Source organism: Acomys minous (assembly GCF_964271855.1).
Source record: "Acomys minous genome assembly, chromosome: 9".
Lineage (NCBI taxonomy): Eukaryota > Metazoa > Chordata > Mammalia > Rodentia > Muridae > Acomys > Acomys minous.
Window position 1 is genome coordinate 83069494 of NC_140490.1, and position 18699 is coordinate 83088192.

General features: G+C 55.4%; 2 protein-coding genes across 3 annotated transcripts; both read left to right on the top strand.

Moving 5' to 3' along the window:
• The first annotated feature begins 793 nt into the window (after positions 1–793).
• On the top strand, positions 794–4744 carry EBI3 (Epstein-Barr virus induced 3). Its single transcript, XM_084794664.1, has 5 exons — positions 794–1063; positions 1662–1791; positions 1950–2128; positions 3797–3951; positions 4324–4744. Exons 1-5 carry the CDS (start codon positions 997–999, stop codon positions 4495–4497), a joined length of 705 nt encoding a protein of 234 aa, XP_084650790.1. The 5' UTR covers positions 794–996; the 3' UTR covers positions 4498–4744.
• Positions 4745–7798: 3054 nt separating this feature from the next.
• YJU2 (YJU2 splicing factor homolog) lies at positions 7799–17881 on the top strand. Of its 2 annotated transcripts, XM_084794080.1 has the most exons (8): positions 7799–7935; positions 9679–9779; positions 11294–11438; positions 12547–12681; positions 14001–14182; positions 14681–14801; positions 16432–16558; positions 17422–17881. In XM_084794080.1, the coding sequence occupies exons 1-8, from the start codon at positions 7912–7914 to the stop codon at positions 17481–17483; spliced, it is 897 nt and encodes a 298-aa protein (XP_084650206.1). In that variant the 5' UTR covers positions 7799–7911; the 3' UTR covers positions 17484–17881. The 2 variants fall into 2 exon arrangements, with proteins under 2 accessions (XP_084650206.1, XP_084650207.1); XM_084794081.1 differs by lacking the exon at positions 9679–9779.
• The last annotated feature ends 818 nt before the right edge of the window (positions 17882–18699 follow it).

Sequence of the window (18699 nt, forward strand, 5' to 3'; positions counted from 1 at the left end):
GTGGTTTGGGGAGGGAGGTTGTTGTGTTATTTGGTTGGTTTGGGGGGGGGTGGTTGTGCTGGTCTGTGTGTGTGTGTGTGTGTGTGTGTGTGTGTGTGTGAAATGGAACTCGAGACCCTGTACCCTCATCTTCTTTTTCATGATGAGATGCAGGTCTCCCTGTGTATCAGACTGGAGTTAAATTCACAGACATCCCCCCCCCCGGCCCCCGTCTCAGCCTCCCATGTACTGGGATGGCAGGGGGCAACTGTAACGCCTGGCTTTCCGTTTTCTTTGTCACCTTCCTGGCAGGGCCCCTGCTCCCACTTCTCCCCCTTTCTGGGGGAAATCCCCCGAATCCCCAGGAGGCAGAAGGGACAAGTGTAGCCTGGAGTTCCCGGAGACTCCAGCCTGTCCCTGGGGGTTTCCCTGGGTATTCCGAGCAGGTGTTGTGCACAGTTCAGAGTGTCCCTGCCATTGGGAACTTTCTGGAGACTGAGGTTGCTCCCTGTTGTCTCCCTGGAGCCTGACTCAGGTTTGGGGAGATTGTGGGTGGTGAAGGGACACCACTCCGTCTCTAGAACACTCTCTCTCTCTCTCTCTCTCTCTCTCTCTCTCTCTCTCTCTCCCGACCCCTCACCCCCCATCTCTCTGTCTCTCTCTGTCCCTTCCTCTCCCTTTGCATCTGGCAGGCATCTGTCCTCTGTCTCATGTCCCTTCCTGGGACTTCCCCATCACCCGGAAGGAACACTACCCAGTGACTTCTCCCTTCTGGGGCCCTCCCCCTGTCCCCACTGCAAGGCTTTACACACACACACACACACACACACACACACACACACACACACACAGAGCAGCTGGTGACAGAGCCAGAAGCTCCCGCCACCGTCACCACCTCCTGCCCACTCCCTGGGTGACGGAGCCACTCAGGGCCAGGCTCCCTGCCCGGGTCTCCTGTCCTTCGCCCTTTTTCTGACGGGTCCCTCAATTTGTCTCCAGAGAACGGAGCCACAGAGCATGTCCCAGCAGCTCCTCCTGTCACTCGTCCTCTGGGCCAGCTGCTCTCCTGCTAATGCAGGGACAGGTATGTGGGCACCCTGGGGACTGGGGCACTTGGTCCAAGGGGACTAGGTCTTCGCTTTCACTCTCAGGTCATATCTGGAGTCAGGTGGCAACTCACACCTACACCAATGGGACCTGTTCCCACTCAGCTATTGGGATGGAGAAACTGAGGCACAGAGAGACGAAGCCTCATTTTTCCAGGCAGAGGCACCTTTGAGCTTAGAAATTGTGTAGCTACACAGTGGACTCTCAGTAACCCTGAATCTTCATCTGTGTGATGCAACAACTAAGAGCCAGAAACGATAGGAGATGCTGGGCATTGGTGCCGCTCAGGAAGGCAGGAAGCTCAGGAGTTCAAGGTTATCCACAGCTACAAGGCCAGCCTAGGCTATATAGACCCTCCTAACAAAAAAGAAGAAGGAGAGGAGGTAGAGGGAGGGAAGGAGGGACGGATGCAGGGAGGGAGGAAGAAAGGGGGAAGAAAAGACTCAGTTGTTTTATGTAGATAATCGGCTCAGTTGAGGCCCTGGGGTTTTGTAGTACGAATAGGAGTTCGTGCTTCCATGCATAGCAGAGACCTACAAGGCACATGGAAGCTCATGCTCCTCTGTCTCTCCCAGCCCATGTGACTCTGAGCCAGCCCAGGGTGCGATGCCGTGCTTCTCGGTACCCTGTAGCCATGGACTGCTCCTGGACGCCTCTGCAGACTCCCAATGCCACCAGAGCCATGTCCTTCATCGCCACCTACAGGTCAGAGAACGGTGAGGATTCAGGACGAGGCAGGGAACCAAGAGATTCCAGCGTCCTGACTCACTGAGGGTGGGAGGCAGCCTGGGCCCCCACGGTCAGCCGCTGTGGGGGGGGCCTTTCCTGATCCCCCCCACACACACACAGCGCTTCTCATGCAGGCTCGGCGTTGCCACCCCGAAGCAGAGCTGGCCCTGCCTACAGCCGACCCCCCAGGCCACCCAGTGCATCATCCCCCGCGTGCACCTCTTCTCCATGGTGCCCTACGTGCTAAATGTCACTGCAGTGCACCCTGGTGGTGCCAGCAGCAGCCTCCTGGCCTTTGTGGCTGAGCAGATCAGTGAGTGTCTGTCCTCCCCACCCGTCTCCGCCTTCTCCGCCCCTCACCTACCCCCCCAGTCCTACCTTGTCCCTACAGTCTCCCTCCTGTGACTCTGCTCCAGCCCCCCTGTTGCTCCCCAATACCCCAGGCTCCACCCTGCCCCAGGGCCTTTGCTGGGTTTCCTTCCTCGGCCTTCCTAAGTCTCTGTTCATGCATCAGCTCCTCACTAAGGCGTCTCCCGCCCCCCCCAAAAAGCTTATTATTAAACATAAGTGACAGTCATCATCAAGAGAGGAGGAAAGCCAGGGGAGGTGTGCAGGCCTTTAATCCCAGAGGCAGGTGGATCTCTGAGAGTTCAAGGCCCAGCCTGGTCTACAGATCAAGTTCAAGGCAAGTCAGGGTCACTCATGAGGCTCTCAAACGCAAAAAAAAAAAAAAAAAAAAAAAAAAACTGACGAAGGTCAGTGAAAGGCTGTCTTGCCCTCAAAGGGCTAAACATGGAGTCTCCACAGGATCTGACGACTCCACACCTAGCCATCTGCTCAACAGAAATAAAAAGTCCCTCCCTACACACCCCACACCCTTGGCAACCTTATTCACAGCATCCAGAAGGGGACAGCCCAGTGCCACGTGTCCTCCTGTAGGAACATTACTCAGTCCTGAACAAGAATGAAACTCTGTGGCCAGGCAGTGTGCAGGGATCATGAGGACACGGAGCTCAGCGAGCAACCCAGACGCAAACCACGCAGTGTGGGCTGTAGGGTGGGAATCCAGAGACGGGAGATCTGTGGGTGCTGAGGGATAGAGAGATGGCTTATGGGTGTAGGGCTTGTGTTGGCATGAGGGAGTGTTCTAGAAGCAGGCAGAGTGATGCTAACACTCCCTGCAGAAGCACTCCCAGCACAGAGGCTTGGGCTATCAGAATGTGTCTCAGAAAAGCCCCTCAGACCACTGGGGCCCTTGCACCCTGGAACTTTGTCTTTGCCTGTGTGAGCATCATGACTTCTGTCAGCAGTGATGAGGGTGATTCCTCAAATGCTTGTTCCTGGAGTAGATGGATGAGTGAATGAGTGAGTGAATGAGTGAGTGAATGAATGAATGAATGAGTGAACGAATGAATGAGTGAATGAATGAACGAATGAATGAATGAGTGAACGAATGAATGAGTGAATGAATGAATGAGTGAGTGGGTGAATGAATGAATGAGTGGGTGAATGAATGAACGAGTGAATGAATGAATGAGTGAGTGACGTGAATGCATAGTACATGCATGAATGGCATGAGCAAACGCATGAACCCATGAATGACTTAACGAGTGAATACTGAATGCACGACAGACACAGTGAACGGGCCAAGGAAATGAACGGCCGCCTTAAAGCGTCAGTGAGCAGAGGTACTAAAGAGCGCGCGAGGGTGGCTGAGTTGTTAGTGGATCCACGGGCGACGGATCTGCACTTGCACCAACAGTAAACAAAGGTGGGAGTGAGCGGGGCACTGAGTAAGAATGAGGTAGCGAAGGACTTAATGATAAGCGAAGGAATGAACGGACGCGCAAAGGGCGGAGCGAGTGCACGGGGGTCTGGAGGTGACAGCAAATGTGTGACGAATCAAGGGACCAGCGCATGGCAGATGAACCAGCGAGCAGCCCCTGACCCCAGCCCTTGCCCCCCCCCCCGCCCCCCGCAGTCAAGCCTGACCCCCCGGAAGGCGTGCGCCTGCGCAAATCAGGGCAGAGGCTGCAGGTGCTCTGGCATCCCCCTGCCTCCTGGCCCTTTCCAGACATCTTCTCTCTCAAGTACCGAGTCCGCTACCGGCGTCATGGGTCATCCCGCTTCCGCCAGGTGAGGCGCGCGTGGGGTGGGGGTGGGGCTCAGGGGCGGGGGGGGGGAGGCGGGGGGGGGGTTCGGGGTGGGGGGAGGGCGAGGGCGAGGGCAGACACATGGTCTGGGAAAGGAAGGAGCCACAGGGAGCCCAGAGGTGGGAGCTGGATGAGGCAGGGCCTCACTGTACCCTCCCGTCTCGGCCTCTGGCCTCGCTGTTGGAGCGCTGAGATTACAGATGTGATTCTACAGCTGGCTTTACACGGTTGCTGGGGATTCGAACTCGCCTCAAGTGCTTTACCCACCAAGACAGCTGCTCCCCAGCGCGCCCCAGTGCATCCTGGTCCTCCCCGCCTCCTCCTTGCAGTGGCCTGATAGCCTTTCTCCCCGTAGGTGGGACCTATTGAAACCACGAACTTCACCCTCAGGGCCACGCAGCCCAACGCCAAGTACTGTATACAGGTGTCAGCCCAGGACCTCACAGACTACGGAAAACCTAGTGATTGGAGCCTCCCTGGGCAAGTAGAGGGGGCTCCCCAGAAGCCATGGAGGCAGCTGCGTCCTTGATAGCAGACCCTGATGTCGTCTACTTGAAGGTGGCAGGGTGACCTGGCCCGGGTTTGAATCCTGCCTTTGCGTTTGCTGGGCCGCTCAGAAGCATTGGATAATTAATGAAACTCTCCGGACCTCAATTTCCAAACCTGGAAGGATAAATCTTTCTCCTTCCATCAGTGACCATCCATTTGTGACCCGTAAATGTGATTTAACTAGAAGAAGTGATTAAATAAGAATTATTTCATAGGGGAGGGGAGTAAGGGGGAAACGGGAGGGAGGGAGGAATGGGAGGATACAAGGGAGGGGATAACCATTGAGATGTAATATGAATAAATTAATAAAATAAAATTTTAAAAAATAAAAAAAGAATCATTACTGTTATCATCATCATATTTGGTTTTTTTGAGACAGGGTTTCTATGTAGTCCTGACTGTCCTAGAACTAGCTCTGTAGATCTGGTTGGCCTTGAACTCACAGAGATCCATCTGACTCCTAAATGCTGGGATTAAAGGCATGCAGCACCATATCCAACAAGAATTATTATTAAGCCGGGCGTGGTGGCGCACGCCTTTAATCCCAGCACTCAGGAGGCAGAGGCAGGCGGATCGCTGTGAGTTCAAGGCCAGCCTGGTCTACAAAGTCAGTCCAGGATGGCCAAGGCTACACAGAGAAACCCTGTCTCGAAAAACAAAAACAAAAAAAAAAAAAAAAAAAAAGAATTATTATTAAAAGTAACATTCATCTTTGTCCTTTCCTTTTTCGTTTTTTGAGACAGGGTTTCTCTGTGTTAGCCTTGGCTGTCCTGAACTCATTTTGTAGACCAGGCTGGCGTCGAATTCACAGCGATCTGCCTGCCTCTGCCTCCCGAGTGCTGGGATTACAGGCGTGCGCCACCACAGCCTGGAGGGCATTGGATCCCATTACAGATGGTTGTGAGCCACCATGTGGTTGCTGGGAATCGAACTCTGGAAGAGCAGCCAGTGTTCTTAACCTCTGAGCCATCTCTCCAGCACCACCACCCACTTTGTCCATTTTTAAAATTTAAGTATTTTAAATTTATTTTCAAATATGTGTATGGGGCATGTGTAGTTCCCATCGAGGCCAGAAGAGGGCACCAGAGCCCCTGGAGCTGGAGTAACAGGTCCACCGTGCGGCTGCTGGGTCCTCAGCTTGAACAGCTGGCTGACCACCCTGTTTGTCCGTCGTGACCACAAAGTGAATGAGGTTGCGGATCATCTGTGTCCATGTGCACAACACACCTTAGGACCTCACGCCTCCCGGACACCAACTGTGTCATCGCCCCAGGCCCCAAAACAAAGCCTTTGTGACAAAAGGAAGTTGATGTGGCTCAAGGGTCTCCGAGGAGCCTGGAAGGATGAGGAGCCTGGGAGGAAACGGAATGGTGCTAGAGCTTTCACAAGGAACTCCACATCCTACAGTGCCTAAAGGTGGCAGGGCCAGGGAGCAAGCGGTGGAGGGGGGCGGGGGGGGGGGACAGGGGGGAGGGGGGAGCAAAGTACAAGGCCCTGCAGAAGGAAAAGGGGAGAGGAGCTACCAGGAGAGGAATGTTGGGGGACGCACACACATAGATAGCATCTCTGTTTCCCCAGCTGAGAGTCAGCAGGATGCTGCCCAGCCTTGTTGAAATAGTGGGGGGAAATCGTGGCACATTTAAGGCCAGCCTAGAGAGCAGAAGAGGAAGAGGAAGCCAGGAGTGGTGGCGCACAGCTGTAATCCCAGCACTGGGGAGGCAGAGGCAGGCGGATCGCTGTGAGTTCGAGGCCAGCCTGGTCTACGATGCAAGTCCAGGACAGCAGGGGTACACAGAGAAACCTTATCTCAAAAAAGAAAAAAAAAATGGGCTGGAGAGATGGCTCAATGGTTAAGAGCACTGGCTGCTTCTCCAAAGGTCCTGAGTTCAATTCCCAGCAACCACATGTGGCTCACACCCATCTATAATGAGAGCTGGTAACGTCTTCTGGCATACAAGCGTACATGCAGGCAAAACACTGTATACATAATAAATAAAGAAAAAGTCATTTTTTATAATTTATTTATTTTGATTTTAGGTGCATTGTATGTCTGTGGGTGTCAGATTTTGGAGTTACAGACAGTTGTGAGCTACCATGTGGGTGCTGGGAATTGAACCCGGGTCCTCTGGAAGAGCAGTCAGTGCTCCCAACCGCTGAGGCATCTCTCCAGCCCAAAAGAAAAAAATCTTTAAGAAAAAAAAAAAAAGCCGGTGTGGTGGTGCACATCTTTAATCCCAGCACTTGCGAGGCAGAGGGATCTCTGTGAGTTCGAGGCCAGCTTGGTCTACAAAGCGAGTCCAAGACAGCTAAGGCTACACAGAGAGACCCTGTCTGGGGGGCAGGGGAGGATAACAAGAGGAAGAGGAGGGGGGATGAAAGAGTGGCTCCGGGCTGGAGCATCTGCTTAGGATTCCCAGGTGAAAGGTCAGGCTCGATGGGCGGGGCTTGCCATAGTCTGTATGAACAAATAATAAATAAACAAATGTAAAAAAGTATTCTAAACTGGGCGGTAGCGGTGCACACCTTTAATCCCAGCCTTCGGGAGGGAGGGGCAGGCGCATCTCTGTGAGTTCAATGCCACCCTCGTCAGTAGAACAAGTCCCAGGACAGCAAGTGATTGAGACACGGAGAGACCCTGCCTGGACAACGTGGTGAGTTTCTGTCTCACAAACCAATAACAAAACAATGAAAACAAGGCAGACCACTGATTCCAGCTCGCAGTGTGATTGCTGCAAGTTTAAGGCCAGCCTGGGCTACAGAACTGAACTCTAGCCCGGGCATCTTAGTGAGAGGCTGCCCAAAAGATTAGAGGGCTGGGTGGTGACTCCGGGGTAGAGCGCCCGCCTGGCATACGCAAAGACCCTGGGTTCGATCCCCAGTACCAGAAATGAGGAAACGAACGAAGAAAGAACAGAGCGGAGCGTGGTGGACATACCTTTAATTATTTAATTGCACAACTCGGAAGGCAGGAGGATCTCTGTGAGTTCGTGACTAGTCTTGGTGAGTTCCAGGACAGTCAGAAATACACAGCGAGACCCTGGCTCAAAAAAAAAAAAAAAACCAAACAACATCAATAGAGCAACAATGTCGGACTAAACGTTATCATTCCTAAGGAGCTTTCTCTGCCTTTTTCCAGAGCAACACAGGGGCACAGGCGCCGTCCAGATGCTCCCCGGAACCTTTATTTAGTGCTTCTGCTGCTGGCACTCAGGAAGAGAACGAAAGCGCACTCGGGACTTTGAGTGACAGAGATTTCAGCCAATGAGAACAGGTCAAGCCTGTAAACTACAGAAGACGGCCAAGGAAGTGACGTCGATGTGGCGCCTGGTCTAAGAAACACCGAGAGGACCTAAGAGAGCCGCTTGTTCGCTTGTACGAGGAATAGGAAGCGAAGATGTCGGAACGGAAAGTTTTAAATGTAAGTGCTCAGGGTCTAGATGTTTCTATCGATGTTTCTGGGAGAGGCGCGCTTCCTTCGGGTCACTTCCTTTTGGAATTCTGACACCCCGCCCCCCACACACTTTCTGTGGGCGGAGCTTCCCAAACTCTTGCCTGTCACTCTTCTTAGGGGATTAGTATTAGCTTATTTTTCCTTGCATGCTTGTTAAACAACTACCAGGGAAGAAGACTTCATTCGATTGGTCTTTCCAACTATCCAATCGCTTTCCTGGGGGCGGGACTCCCCCACCCCGCCCCAGACGGGGTCTCTCTGTGTAGCCCTGGCTGTCTTGGACTCACTTTGTAGACCAGGCTGGCCTCGAACTCACAGTGATCCTCCTGCCTCTGCCTCCCGAGTGCTGGGATTACAGGCGTGTGCCACCACGTTCAGTTTTTGTTTTGTTTTGTTTTTCTTTTCTTTAATGAGCGTTCCCAAGTCAGGGTACGTTTTTTTGGAGGTTTCACAGTTCATCCCAGGTTTATTGGTTGGTTGTTTTTTGGTTGTTTTTTGTTTTTTGTTTTTTTTTATGCACATATAAAATCTTTTGGCTGTGTTTTCTACACCTGACTGGGGTGACTCTTTAACCTCTGGAAAAATTTTACTCTCCATTTCCTGGATTTGTTTTCTAAATACTTGTTTTGAGTCAGGGTTTCACTGTGTAGCCCAGAGTGGCCTCGAACTCAGAGGCCCGCCTGCCTGAGCCTCCCAGTTGTGGGGGTTAAAGGCGTGTATATTCTTACGCTGAGCTATTTTATGTTTTTCCTTCATGTCCGTCTGTGCACCACATGTGTGCAGTGCCCAGGCTGACTGTAAACTCCCAATTCTCCTGCATCCGCCTCCTGAGTGCTGCTGGCATGACAAACATATACCACCATTCCTTTTTTTTTTTTTTTTTTTAATTTTTTTGGTTTTTGGTTTTTCGAGACAGGGTTTCACCATTCTTATCAACCCCCTGAAGTCTTGGCAAAACTTCCTTCAAGCAGGGAGGCAGCTCCCTTTGCAGTGGGCCTGGCTACCAGTAGGTGTCTAAAGCAGAATGCCTGCTTGTTGGTGGCCTACACAGTTTCTTTTTTACCTTTTTATATGAGGGCATTTGTCCCTCTCCATCCCCCTGTCTCACACTCCCAGGTGCTGGGGTGGTGGCTATGGGTATCCGCATGACTTCCATAACCCAGAGTGGCTGTGCCCGCATGTCTTGTCCCAGCCTCCCAAGCACACAGAGAGGCTGGAGGCTGTTCTCCCGACAGAGACTCGCTGGCCAGATTTTGACCTGAGATTGTGCCAGGGAGCCTGTGTGGTGTCCTAGTGCAGGCTAGACCACCACCGACAAGGCCTGGTTCATGTTGGGCCCCCGTTTCTGCATGAGTATCTAGAATCGTACATTGCTGGGCGGAAGGAGCCCATCCATCTGCAAAGCCTGGGCCTCTAGAACTTTCCCTGGAAGGCATGTCACAGCTCAGGGAAGCAGCACACCCCACCCCCACCCTCACCCCCACCCCCTGCGATTCGTCTGGAAGCTTGCGCACTCTTCCTCCCTGTCCTGCCTTCTCTTCTCATGGCTCAGCTTTAAACAGCCGTCTCTGGGAAAGCTCAAATAGCTGAATTCCTGAGCAGACCCCTAACACCTGGGAATCCTGGGGCCACTGACATGGCTCCCAGACCCCCATTTCTGCCCATGTGGGACCTGAGCACCAGAGAACACCACCACCCCCTTTCCCACAGAAATACTACCCACCTGACTTTGACCCGTCGAAGATCCCGAAACTCAAGCTCCCCAAGGACCGGCAGTATGTGGTGCGGCTGATGGCCCCCTTCAACATGAGGTGAACCCCTGGGGCCTGAGAAACAGCAAACAAGGAGGAAGTCCCAGCTTCACAGAGTCCCCAGTCCCCAACCACAAGGTCTCAGTAGACAGTCAGAGTGACACTTGGCCCTCCAGGATTTTGGACCTGCAGTGGCTGACCTCCTCCTGCCCTGGGGCCTTGGCAGCAGCTGTGGCCTCCACCTGCAAATCTCAGGTCACTTACTAGGTCCTCTCTCCTACAGAGCCTGGCTGGCATCTCACCCCAGACAGGCTGCCGGCTTCCCCCTTAGACCTTTGTCCCCCGCTTTTCCTGCGTTTAAGCAGCTTTGAATCAAACGGTCATTCACGCTTGGCTTTGTATGAGAGGCATACTTCTGTCAGTCAGTCCCCTAGGTCACCGAGGACAGAGAAGCTGTGCATATTGAGTGGTTGGTTATATATTGTCTGCCTTCCTTTGCCTGCCCCTGTCTTGGTGACCGTGAGCGTGGGGAATGTTAGAAGAGACAGCTTTCATTGGGGCTGGCTTACAGCCTCGGGCTTCGTCCACTGTCATCATGGTGGGGAGCATGGCAGGCATGATCTGAAGTAGTTGGAAGCTACATCCTGATCCACAGGCAGAGAAAGAAACAGTGGACCTGTCAGGGGCTTTTGAAATGTAACACCCACCCCTAGTGGGACACTTCCTCCAGCAAGGCCACACCCCCAAGCCCCACCCCCACCCCCATTGGTGTTTTTTGTTCTGTTTTGGTGGGGGGGTTGTTGTTTTGGGTTTTTTGGTTTTGGTTTTAGTTTGGTTTGGTTTTTGGGTTTTCAAGACAGGGTCTCTCTGTATAGCCTTGGCTGCCCTGGACTCGATTTGTAGACCAGGCCTCGAACTCACAGATCTGCCTGCCTCTGCCTCCCCCAGGGCTGAGATTAAAGGTGTACGCCACCACAGCCCAGCTCTTCTTTGCCTTTTCAAGACAGGGTTTCTCTATGTATCCCTAGCTGTCCTGGAACTCAGAGGTCTGCCTGCCTCTGCCTCCTGAGTGCTGGGATAAAGGTGTGCAGTCCTCCTAACCCTTTCAGGTAGCGCCACTACCTAGTGACTAAGCATTCAAATATATGACCCTGTAGGGGCCAATCTTGTTCAAACCGCCACCCTCCTCCAGCACCTACCATGGGGGAAGGGGCAGCCTCATGACACTCACAGGCTAGTGGGGAGTGGCGGTGATACCCACCGTCTGTAGTCACACAAGGGCACATGAGACAGGAGGGGCAGGTGGTCTGCCACCATCAGGTAAATGTTAGAATCTCAGGCCGTAAGAACTGCAGGCAGAGCAAAGGCCCCGGGCAGGACCAAGCCAGAGGTGTTTGTAGGCACAGCAGTAAGGAGGCAGAGGGCAAGAAAGGAGGAGTGGCCAGGGTGCAGGGTCCCAGACGCTCCAAGCACCCAGGCGGGGCAGTCACCTGCTCATGCAGGTGCATGTGCTACCGTGGGGTGCTGGAGCAGAGCTGGGGGCGCTCAGCACTCACGTGCCTGCCCTGCTGCAGGTGTAAGACGTGCGGAGAGTACATCTACAAAGGGAAGAAGTTCAACGCACGCAAGGAAACGGTCCAGAATGAGGCGTACCTGGGCCTGCCCATCTTCCGGTTCTACATCAAGTGCACACGATGCTTGGCCGAGATCACCTTCAAGGTAGGGGCTTTGCCCCGTCGCTCACCACCTTCTCTCTCAGGACCACCTTCTCTCTCAGGACACCACACAAAGGTGCAGGGTGCTGAGGAGGGGCTTGCAGCAGGACCCACACACACACACACACAGAGAAAAGCCTGCCTACCTGCATGTGTGCAGGGTGTGGGATGTATTGCGGCACCAGGAAAATGGTCCTGTGCTGGGGCCTTGCTTGTTGTTTTGTTTAGACAGTCTCCTGTAGCCCAGGCTGGCTCAAACTCCTGTGTAGGCAGGGGTGGCTCTAATTGCGATCCTCCTGCTGCGCCTCTGGGCTGGTAGGACGGCAGACGTGTGCTGCCGTAGCTAGATACAAATGGTGACTTTCTTTTGTTCTTTTGTGTTTCTTGGCATGGAGGCCAGGGTTTCACATGCACTTGGAAAGTGCTCTGCCTGAGCCACTACCCAGGCACAGAAGCCAAAGGATTCAGGGACAGACAGAAGAGAAATTCACCTCTCCAGTCTGCACCATAAGAGGCACTGGGTTTTGGTTTTGATGTTTTTTCACTGAAAGCTTTTTTCTTTGAGTTCAAAAAATTAGGTTTGATTGATAGGAACAAAATGTAAGCTTGCGCACATTTTTATTTCACATATGTGAGTATCTGCCTGAATGTTTGTGGACCACTTGTGTGCCTGGTGCCCAAGTTGGGGGAGCGGGGGCCAGTCCCTGAGAGCTGTTGTGAGTCACCATGTGGGTGCTGGGAACTGAGCCCAGGTGCTCTGCAGTGGCAGCCAGTGCTCTAACCCCTGGGCTGTCTCCTCTGTCCCTTATTTTTGAGCAAAGCTTCGTTCATTTCATAGCCCCGTGCTCCCACGGCCCAGACAGATGCAGGTGCGCTGAGGGCATATGGACCGCGGGAAGTCAGGGAACCTGAGGGGATGAGAGCCCCTGCAGGAGCCAGGTGCTCTCTGTTCTGGCCACAGAATGTTCTAGAAAGTGTGGGCATTAGGAGGAAAGGCCCCACAGCCACCAAAGGTGTAAGCAAAGAGACTGACAGAGGGAATGGAGAAATGCACTCAAGGACCCAGGTCACCACCTGGGAGCTGTCGGTGATTCTGTCCCCTCCCCTCTCAGACAGACCCAGAGAACACGGACTACACCATGGAGCACGGGGCCACGCGCAACTTCCAGGCTGAGAAGCTTCTGGAGGAGGAGGAGAAGCGGGTGCAGAAGGAGCGAGAGGATGAGGAGTTGAACAACCCCATGAAGGTGAGCCCTCGGCCATAGCACCTGCCCCTGCCCCTGCCCCTTGTCCCTTGTATGCCCCCCTCTACCTAGCGTCTCACCCATGCCCTGCTCCCCCTCTCCTGCCCTGCACTCCCCCTCTCCTGCCCTGCTCCCCCTCTCCTGCCCTGCTCCCCTCTCCTGCCCTGCTCCCCTCCCTGCCCTGCTCCCCTCTCCTGCCCTGCTCCCCCTCTCCTACCCTGCTCCCCTCTCCTGCCCTGCTCCCCTCTCCTGCCCTGCTCCCCTCTCCTGCCCTGCTCCCCCTCTCCTACCCTGCTCCCCTCTCCTGCCCTGCTCCCCCTCTCCTGCCCTGCTCCCCTCTCCTGCCCTGCTCCCCTCTCCTGCCCTGCTCCCCTCTCCTGCCCTGCTCCCCCTCCCTGCCCCGCACTCCCCCTCTCCTGCCCTGCTCCCCTCTCCTGCCCTGCTCCCCTCTCCTGCCCTGCTCCCCTCTCCTGCCCTGCTCCCCTCTCCTGCCCTGCTCCCCCTCTCCTGCCCTGCTCCCCCTCTCCTGCCCTGCTCCCCTCTCCTGCCCTGCTCCCCTCTCCTGCCCTGCTCCCCCTCTCCTGCCCTGCTCCCCTCTCCTGCCCTGCTCCCCTCTCCTGCCCTGCTCCCCTCTCCTGCCCTGCTCCCCTCTCCTGCCCTGCTCCCCTCTCCTGCCCTGCTCCCCTCTCCTGCCCTGCTCCCCTCTCCTGCCCTGCTCCCCTCTCCTGCCCTGCTCCCCTCTCCTGCCCTGCTCCCCTCTCCTGCCCTGCTCCCCCTCTCCTGCCCTGCTCCCCTCTCCTGCCCTGCTCCCCTCTCCTGCCCTGCTCCCCTCTCCTACCCTGCTCCCCTCTCCTGCCCTGCTCCCCTCTCCTACCCTGCTCCCCTCTCCTGCCCTGCTCCCCCTCCCTGCCCTGCTCCCCTCTCCTGCCCTGCTCCCCCTCCCTGCCCTGCTCCCCTCTCCTACCCTGCTCCCCTCTCCTGCCCTGCTCCCCCTCTCCTGCCCTGCTCCCCTCTCCTACCCTGCTCCCCTCTCCTGCCCTGCTCCCCTCTCCTGCCCTGCTCCCCCTCCCTGCCCTGCTCCCCCTCTCCTGCCCTGCTCCCCTCTCCTGCCCTGCTCCCCTCTCCTGCCCTGCTCCCCTCTCCTGCCCTGCTCCCCTCTCCTACCCTGCTCCCCTCTCCTGCCCTGCTCCCCTCTCCTACCCTGCTCCCCTCTCCTGCCCTGCTCCCCCTCCCTGCCCTGCTCCCCTCTCCTGCCCTGCTCCCCTCTCCTTCCCTGCGCCTCTCTCCTGCCCTGCGCCCCTCACCCACTCCTGCTCCCCCAGGTCCTAGAGAACCGCACAAAGGACTCGAAGCTGGAGATGGAGGTGCTGGAGAACCTGCAGGAGCTGAAGGACCTGAACCAGCGGCAGGCGCACGTGGACTTCGAGGCCATGCTGCTGCAGCACCACCTGTCGCAGGAGCAGCAGCGACAGCAGCAGGAGGAGGAAGACGAGCGCGAGACAGCGTGAGCTGCCTGGGCCCTTCTGGATCTTTCTATGGTTGCCCCTCTCCTTAGCTGAGGGCCCCTTCCTGTCCTGTCCTCTCAAACTCTACTGAGACCCAGCTGCTGGGACCCATGGGACCCAGTGCTCCACAGCCATCACTGACTTTTTCTTTCAGCCCCACGGATGTGGATTTGTTTGAGATAGAGCCTCCTGAAGCCCAGGCTGGCCTCAAAGCCATTTAGTAGCCGAGGATGGCTTCGAACTCCTGATCCTCCTGCATCCACCCCAGTAGGCACATATGCTTCTGCACCCAGCTATATATTTACTTATTTTTGTAGTTCTGGGTATGAACCTAACATGCTCCAGCCAAGCTTCAGCCACTGGCACTGCCATCAGTTTTTGTTTACACTGTCACCTGCTCTCCGGTTCCCCTCGCTCTGAGAGCTGCTGCAGCAGAGACCCCCTAGAAACACTCCCCACCCCGCTTGTAGCCGGTTCTCACTGTATCCATCCCATAGGGCCTTGCTGGAGGAGGCTCGACACCGCAGGCTTCTAGAGGATTCCGACTCAGAGGATGAGGCTCCGCCTTCCCGATCATGGGCAGCCGCAAGCCCCAACCCCACGGCCATCCTCCACGAGGTGAGCCGGGCCAAGGTGTGAGGCGTGGGTGCCCAGGGTGAACGGCCACAGGAGAAATCATGGGCAGCTGGACTAGTGTTCATAACAGGACAAACAGCTGCTCTGCTCTGCTTCCTGCTTCTGAGGCTGAGGGAGGGAATAGCCAGTGAACTAGACCACCAAGGATGGGGAGTCACTCCTTCAGTCAGGTTCCTGCCCCACAGGCACAGGACGAGGGTTTGGCCCGGTGCCATGTAAAAAGCTGGTTATGGTGACACACACCTGTAATCCCAGCACCTGGGAGCAGACGCAGGTGGAGTTCTCATGTGTGAGGTCAGCCTGGGCTGCATAGCAAGACTATTTCAAAATAAATAAAGCCAGATGCAGCCCAGCAGGCCTGGGGTCCTACATGGAGGAGGAAGAGACAGGAGGGCCCTGGGCCCTGCTGGGTGGGACCCGCAAGTCACTGAGAGACCCTGCCGAAAAACCATGGTGGAAGAGCCAGGTGTAGTGGCGCATGTCTGTAATCCCAGTATTCAAGGAGGCAGAGGTAGACAGATCGCTGTGAGTTCAAGGCCAGCTTGGTCTACAGTGCCCAGGACAGCCAAGGCTACACAGAGAAACCCTGTCTTGAAAAACCAAAAACAAGAAAAAAGACGTGGTGCAGGGCAGCTGAGGAAGCAGCCCTGTCAGCCTCTGGCTCCTACAGGAGAGCACACTGACCAGAACTAAAGCCCACGGAACCAGGAGCCAGCTCCCGCGGCTGCGAAAGGTGACAGGCTCTCCCTAAGTCCCACAGGGTCCTGGGTGCCTCCGGAACTTGGCAGCTCTGGCGCCAGCTTTTGAAGGTTCCGGCACCTTCTAGCCTCCTCCGCTTCCAGAGTGTTAGTCCTTGAAGGCGGCACCCAGCTGTGCGTGCCAGTGCGCTCACTCAGGCTTGGAGGTCAGCACACTGCCTCCCCTCCCGCCCTGGCTGAGAGAGGGTCTCCTCTTGTGGCAGCTGTGCGCAGCAGGCACGCTGACTCCCAGGGTTCTCCCTCTGGGACTGTAGCCTCATGCTGCTCTGCCTAGCTCTTCAGTGGGTGCTGAGACCCCAGCTCAGGCCACCCACGCAGGCCCCATCAACCTGTCCTTATAGAACGCAGACGTATTCTGGATGTGTTTGTCTTGTCTTTGAAGTAGGGTCACACTCTACAGCCCAGACTGGCCTCAAACCCACAGTCCTCCTGCTTCAGCCCCCCATGGGCTGGGGTGACTGACAGGCCTGCACATTATACCTTATTTCTTCACACCCCAATGTCACGTAAGAGCGTCATGTACCTGTCATATTCAGGGAGGCACCTACTGTGTGCCAGAAGCTCTTGGCAATACTAAGGAGACAGTAGTCAAAAAAGGACTGTGGGCCCTGGATAATCACCGTTTCTTGAGACCACACACGGGCAGATGCCTGAGATAGCTACTGAGGGGTGGCTAGGAGTTCACAGCATGAAGGTGGGCAGCAGACGAGAAGTCAAGTGCAAAGTGTGGAGTGGGGGACAGGCCGTAGGGGGCCAGAGAGGAATTTGGAGCTGGACAAACTTGATAAGCAAACTGCTTCCACAGAGCCAGGTCAGGGAGAGCAGGGGGCAACTGCTGTGCACGGTCCCCACAGGTACCAAACGCCAAGAGGAAGGCAGAGGTCCTGGGCAGCAGGGCACACCTAGCCAGCTTGATTGTGCCGAAGAAGGCGAAGACAGCAGCCAACGGGGGCTCAGAGCAAGTCCAGGTGCCCGCCTTGGGTGAGTCCCCCTTCAGCAGCCATGGGTGGCAGCAGTGCATGTCTGGCACTGTCTAGAAGCTTCGTAAGGTGGGCAGAGTGAGGTGGGGCTTCATGGGCAGAGGCTCGCCCAGCAGCCGGTCACCCAGCGCTCAGGAGACTGGTGGCAAGAAGATTGGGACTCAGGGGTCATCAGCCTCAGCTACATAGGGGATCTGAGGCCAAGGCTCGGTGAGACTTCATCTGAAAAAGGACAATGGAGCCAGCTGGTGGTGGCCCACGCCTGTAATCCCAGCACTTGGGAGGTAGAAGCAGGTGGATCTCTGTGAGTTCAAGGGCAGCCTAGCTTACAAAGCAAGTTTCAGGACAGCCAGGGCTACACAGAGAAACCCTGTCTTGAAAAACCAGAAAAAATAAAAAGGAGCAAAGGCTTGGAATCAAAGTCACACAATAGCTAAAAGTGACCTGTGACAGGTTACACAGTACCAAGGGACACAAGCCAGTGTGTTGGTCATGTGGTCTGCAGCTTCAGTGTCCTTTCCTGGAGTTTGGATAATTCCACCATGAGAGGGCCTGGCTTGGGTTGACACATGGTAACATTTGACACAGTTGTCACTGCCACTATCAGTGTTTGTCAGAGGCAGATCCTGAGGCTTAGAGAGGGTCACCCACCCTGAGTCACACGGTAGGTCCAGTGTAGAGGCTCCTCCTGTGCACCCTCTTAGTCATGGTGGCTCTTGGTGACCCTTGGCCCTTGGCACTATCTCATTTCCTGTGTGGACACTCACTGGGCAGGGTCTCTGGGCCACACTCCCCTTGCCCTGCACCATGCACGTCATAGACAGGAGTGACCTAGTCACACTCCCTGCTGCACCCTCCCCACAGGTGCCCCCGAGAACCGGAAGGCAGCTGACCCTACACCCCCAGACCGTGTGCCTCCTCCCTGAGCCAGCTGGGTGCATATGGGGACAGCGAGGACAGTGACAGCTGAGCCCCATGGTGGCATCATAGACCCAAGAAGCCAGAGGAGGAGATGGGATCAAGCAACACGCCGCCAGCACAGGCCTTGGACCATGTCTGCCTTTCATGTGGAGAAGCAATGTCCCCTTAGCATGCAGACAGACACCCCAAGATGGACAGCCTGATCCACTTCTTCATTCCTTGAGTTGTGGGGTGCCTATTGGTCCTTTCCCTTCCTGCCACAGATCTGAATACACTTTGATATCAGGCGGGTGCAGAGTCCCTGGGGACCATCTTCCAACCATACAGACGGCCTAGGGCTCCACCAACATCACTGTAGTACTGTGTAAAAAAGAAGGACAAATAGAAAATCAGTTGAAAAACAGACCCATGTGGAAAGAACCCCCTGACTGCAGAGGGCTGCACCAGGGCTGAACACTTCGGGCCTCTGCCACATCCCCCTGGGCCAGGGCCTCAGCACACATCCTTCATTCAGAATTTGGCATTGAGTTATAAGAAAACTATCGAGGTTGCATCTGCTGTGTAGAACACAGCCAGGCAGTGTGGGGGTTGAGAGACAGGCTTATGTGGCCCAGGCTAGTCGACCTCACCAGTGCTAGGATTGGACACATGAGCCACCAAGCCCATCTTCAGTTTGAAATGTTTTGAGTTGGAGTCTGCTTTTCCCTTGCTTTTTCTTTGTACACCAGTGCCCTCAAGCCCTGCCCCCTTCTCAAGCCAAGAGCAGGGCCGCCCTGGGGTCTGGTTGGAGCCCACCCCTGCAGCTGCCATCTCCTCCATCAGCTCCCTGGGGTCCCCTGGCAACAGGAACCACCAGGACAAAGCCAACCCTCACCACCTGTCCTGGGCGCTCAGAGAGATGCTGGCTGTACCAGCTCCCCATGGACCTCTGCCCTGGCTGGCCACATGCCTGGCTGGCCCCTGCATGAAGACGCAGACTGCCTGGCAAGGGCTGGGGTGGCACGCTGCAGCTGGATCTGAGGCCTTTGTGTCCCATATGCCACTGTGCCTCCAACAGACTGGAGCCCTCCAGTCACACGTCCTCCGTTCCTTAGGCTGGGAGGCTTCCCAAGGCAAGCCTTGCATCACCCACCAGACTGCACTAGGCAGGATCTGTCTTCATAGTGGCCAGGGTGTTTTGATCTGGGCCTTTAGTTTTTTTTTAGTTTCACTGTGTAGACT

Bases quoted from the DNA above. Each gene is read 5' to 3' on its own strand.
- EBI3 (XM_084794664.1), top strand. From the start codon at position 997: ATGTCCCAGCAGCTCCTCCTGTCACTCGTCCTCTGGGCCAGCTGCTCT. The intron at 1,064-1,661 runs GTATGTGGGCAC...TGTCTCTCCCAG, and splicing joins TCCTGCTAATGCAGGGACAG to CCCATGTGACTCTGAGCCAG. The intron at 2,129-3,796 runs GTGAGTGTCTGT...CGCCCCCCGCAG, and splicing joins CTTTGTGGCTGAGCAGATCA to TCAAGCCTGACCCCCCGGAA.
- YJU2 (XM_084794080.1), top strand. From the start codon at position 7,912: ATGTCGGAACGGAAAGTTTTAAAT. The intron at 11,439-12,546 runs GTAGGGGCTTTG...CTCCCCTCTCAG, and splicing joins TGGCCGAGATCACCTTCAAG to ACAGACCCAGAGAACACGGA. The intron at 12,682-14,000 runs GTGAGCCCTCGG...CTGCTCCCCCAG, and splicing joins AGTTGAACAACCCCATGAAG to GTCCTAGAGAACCGCACAAA.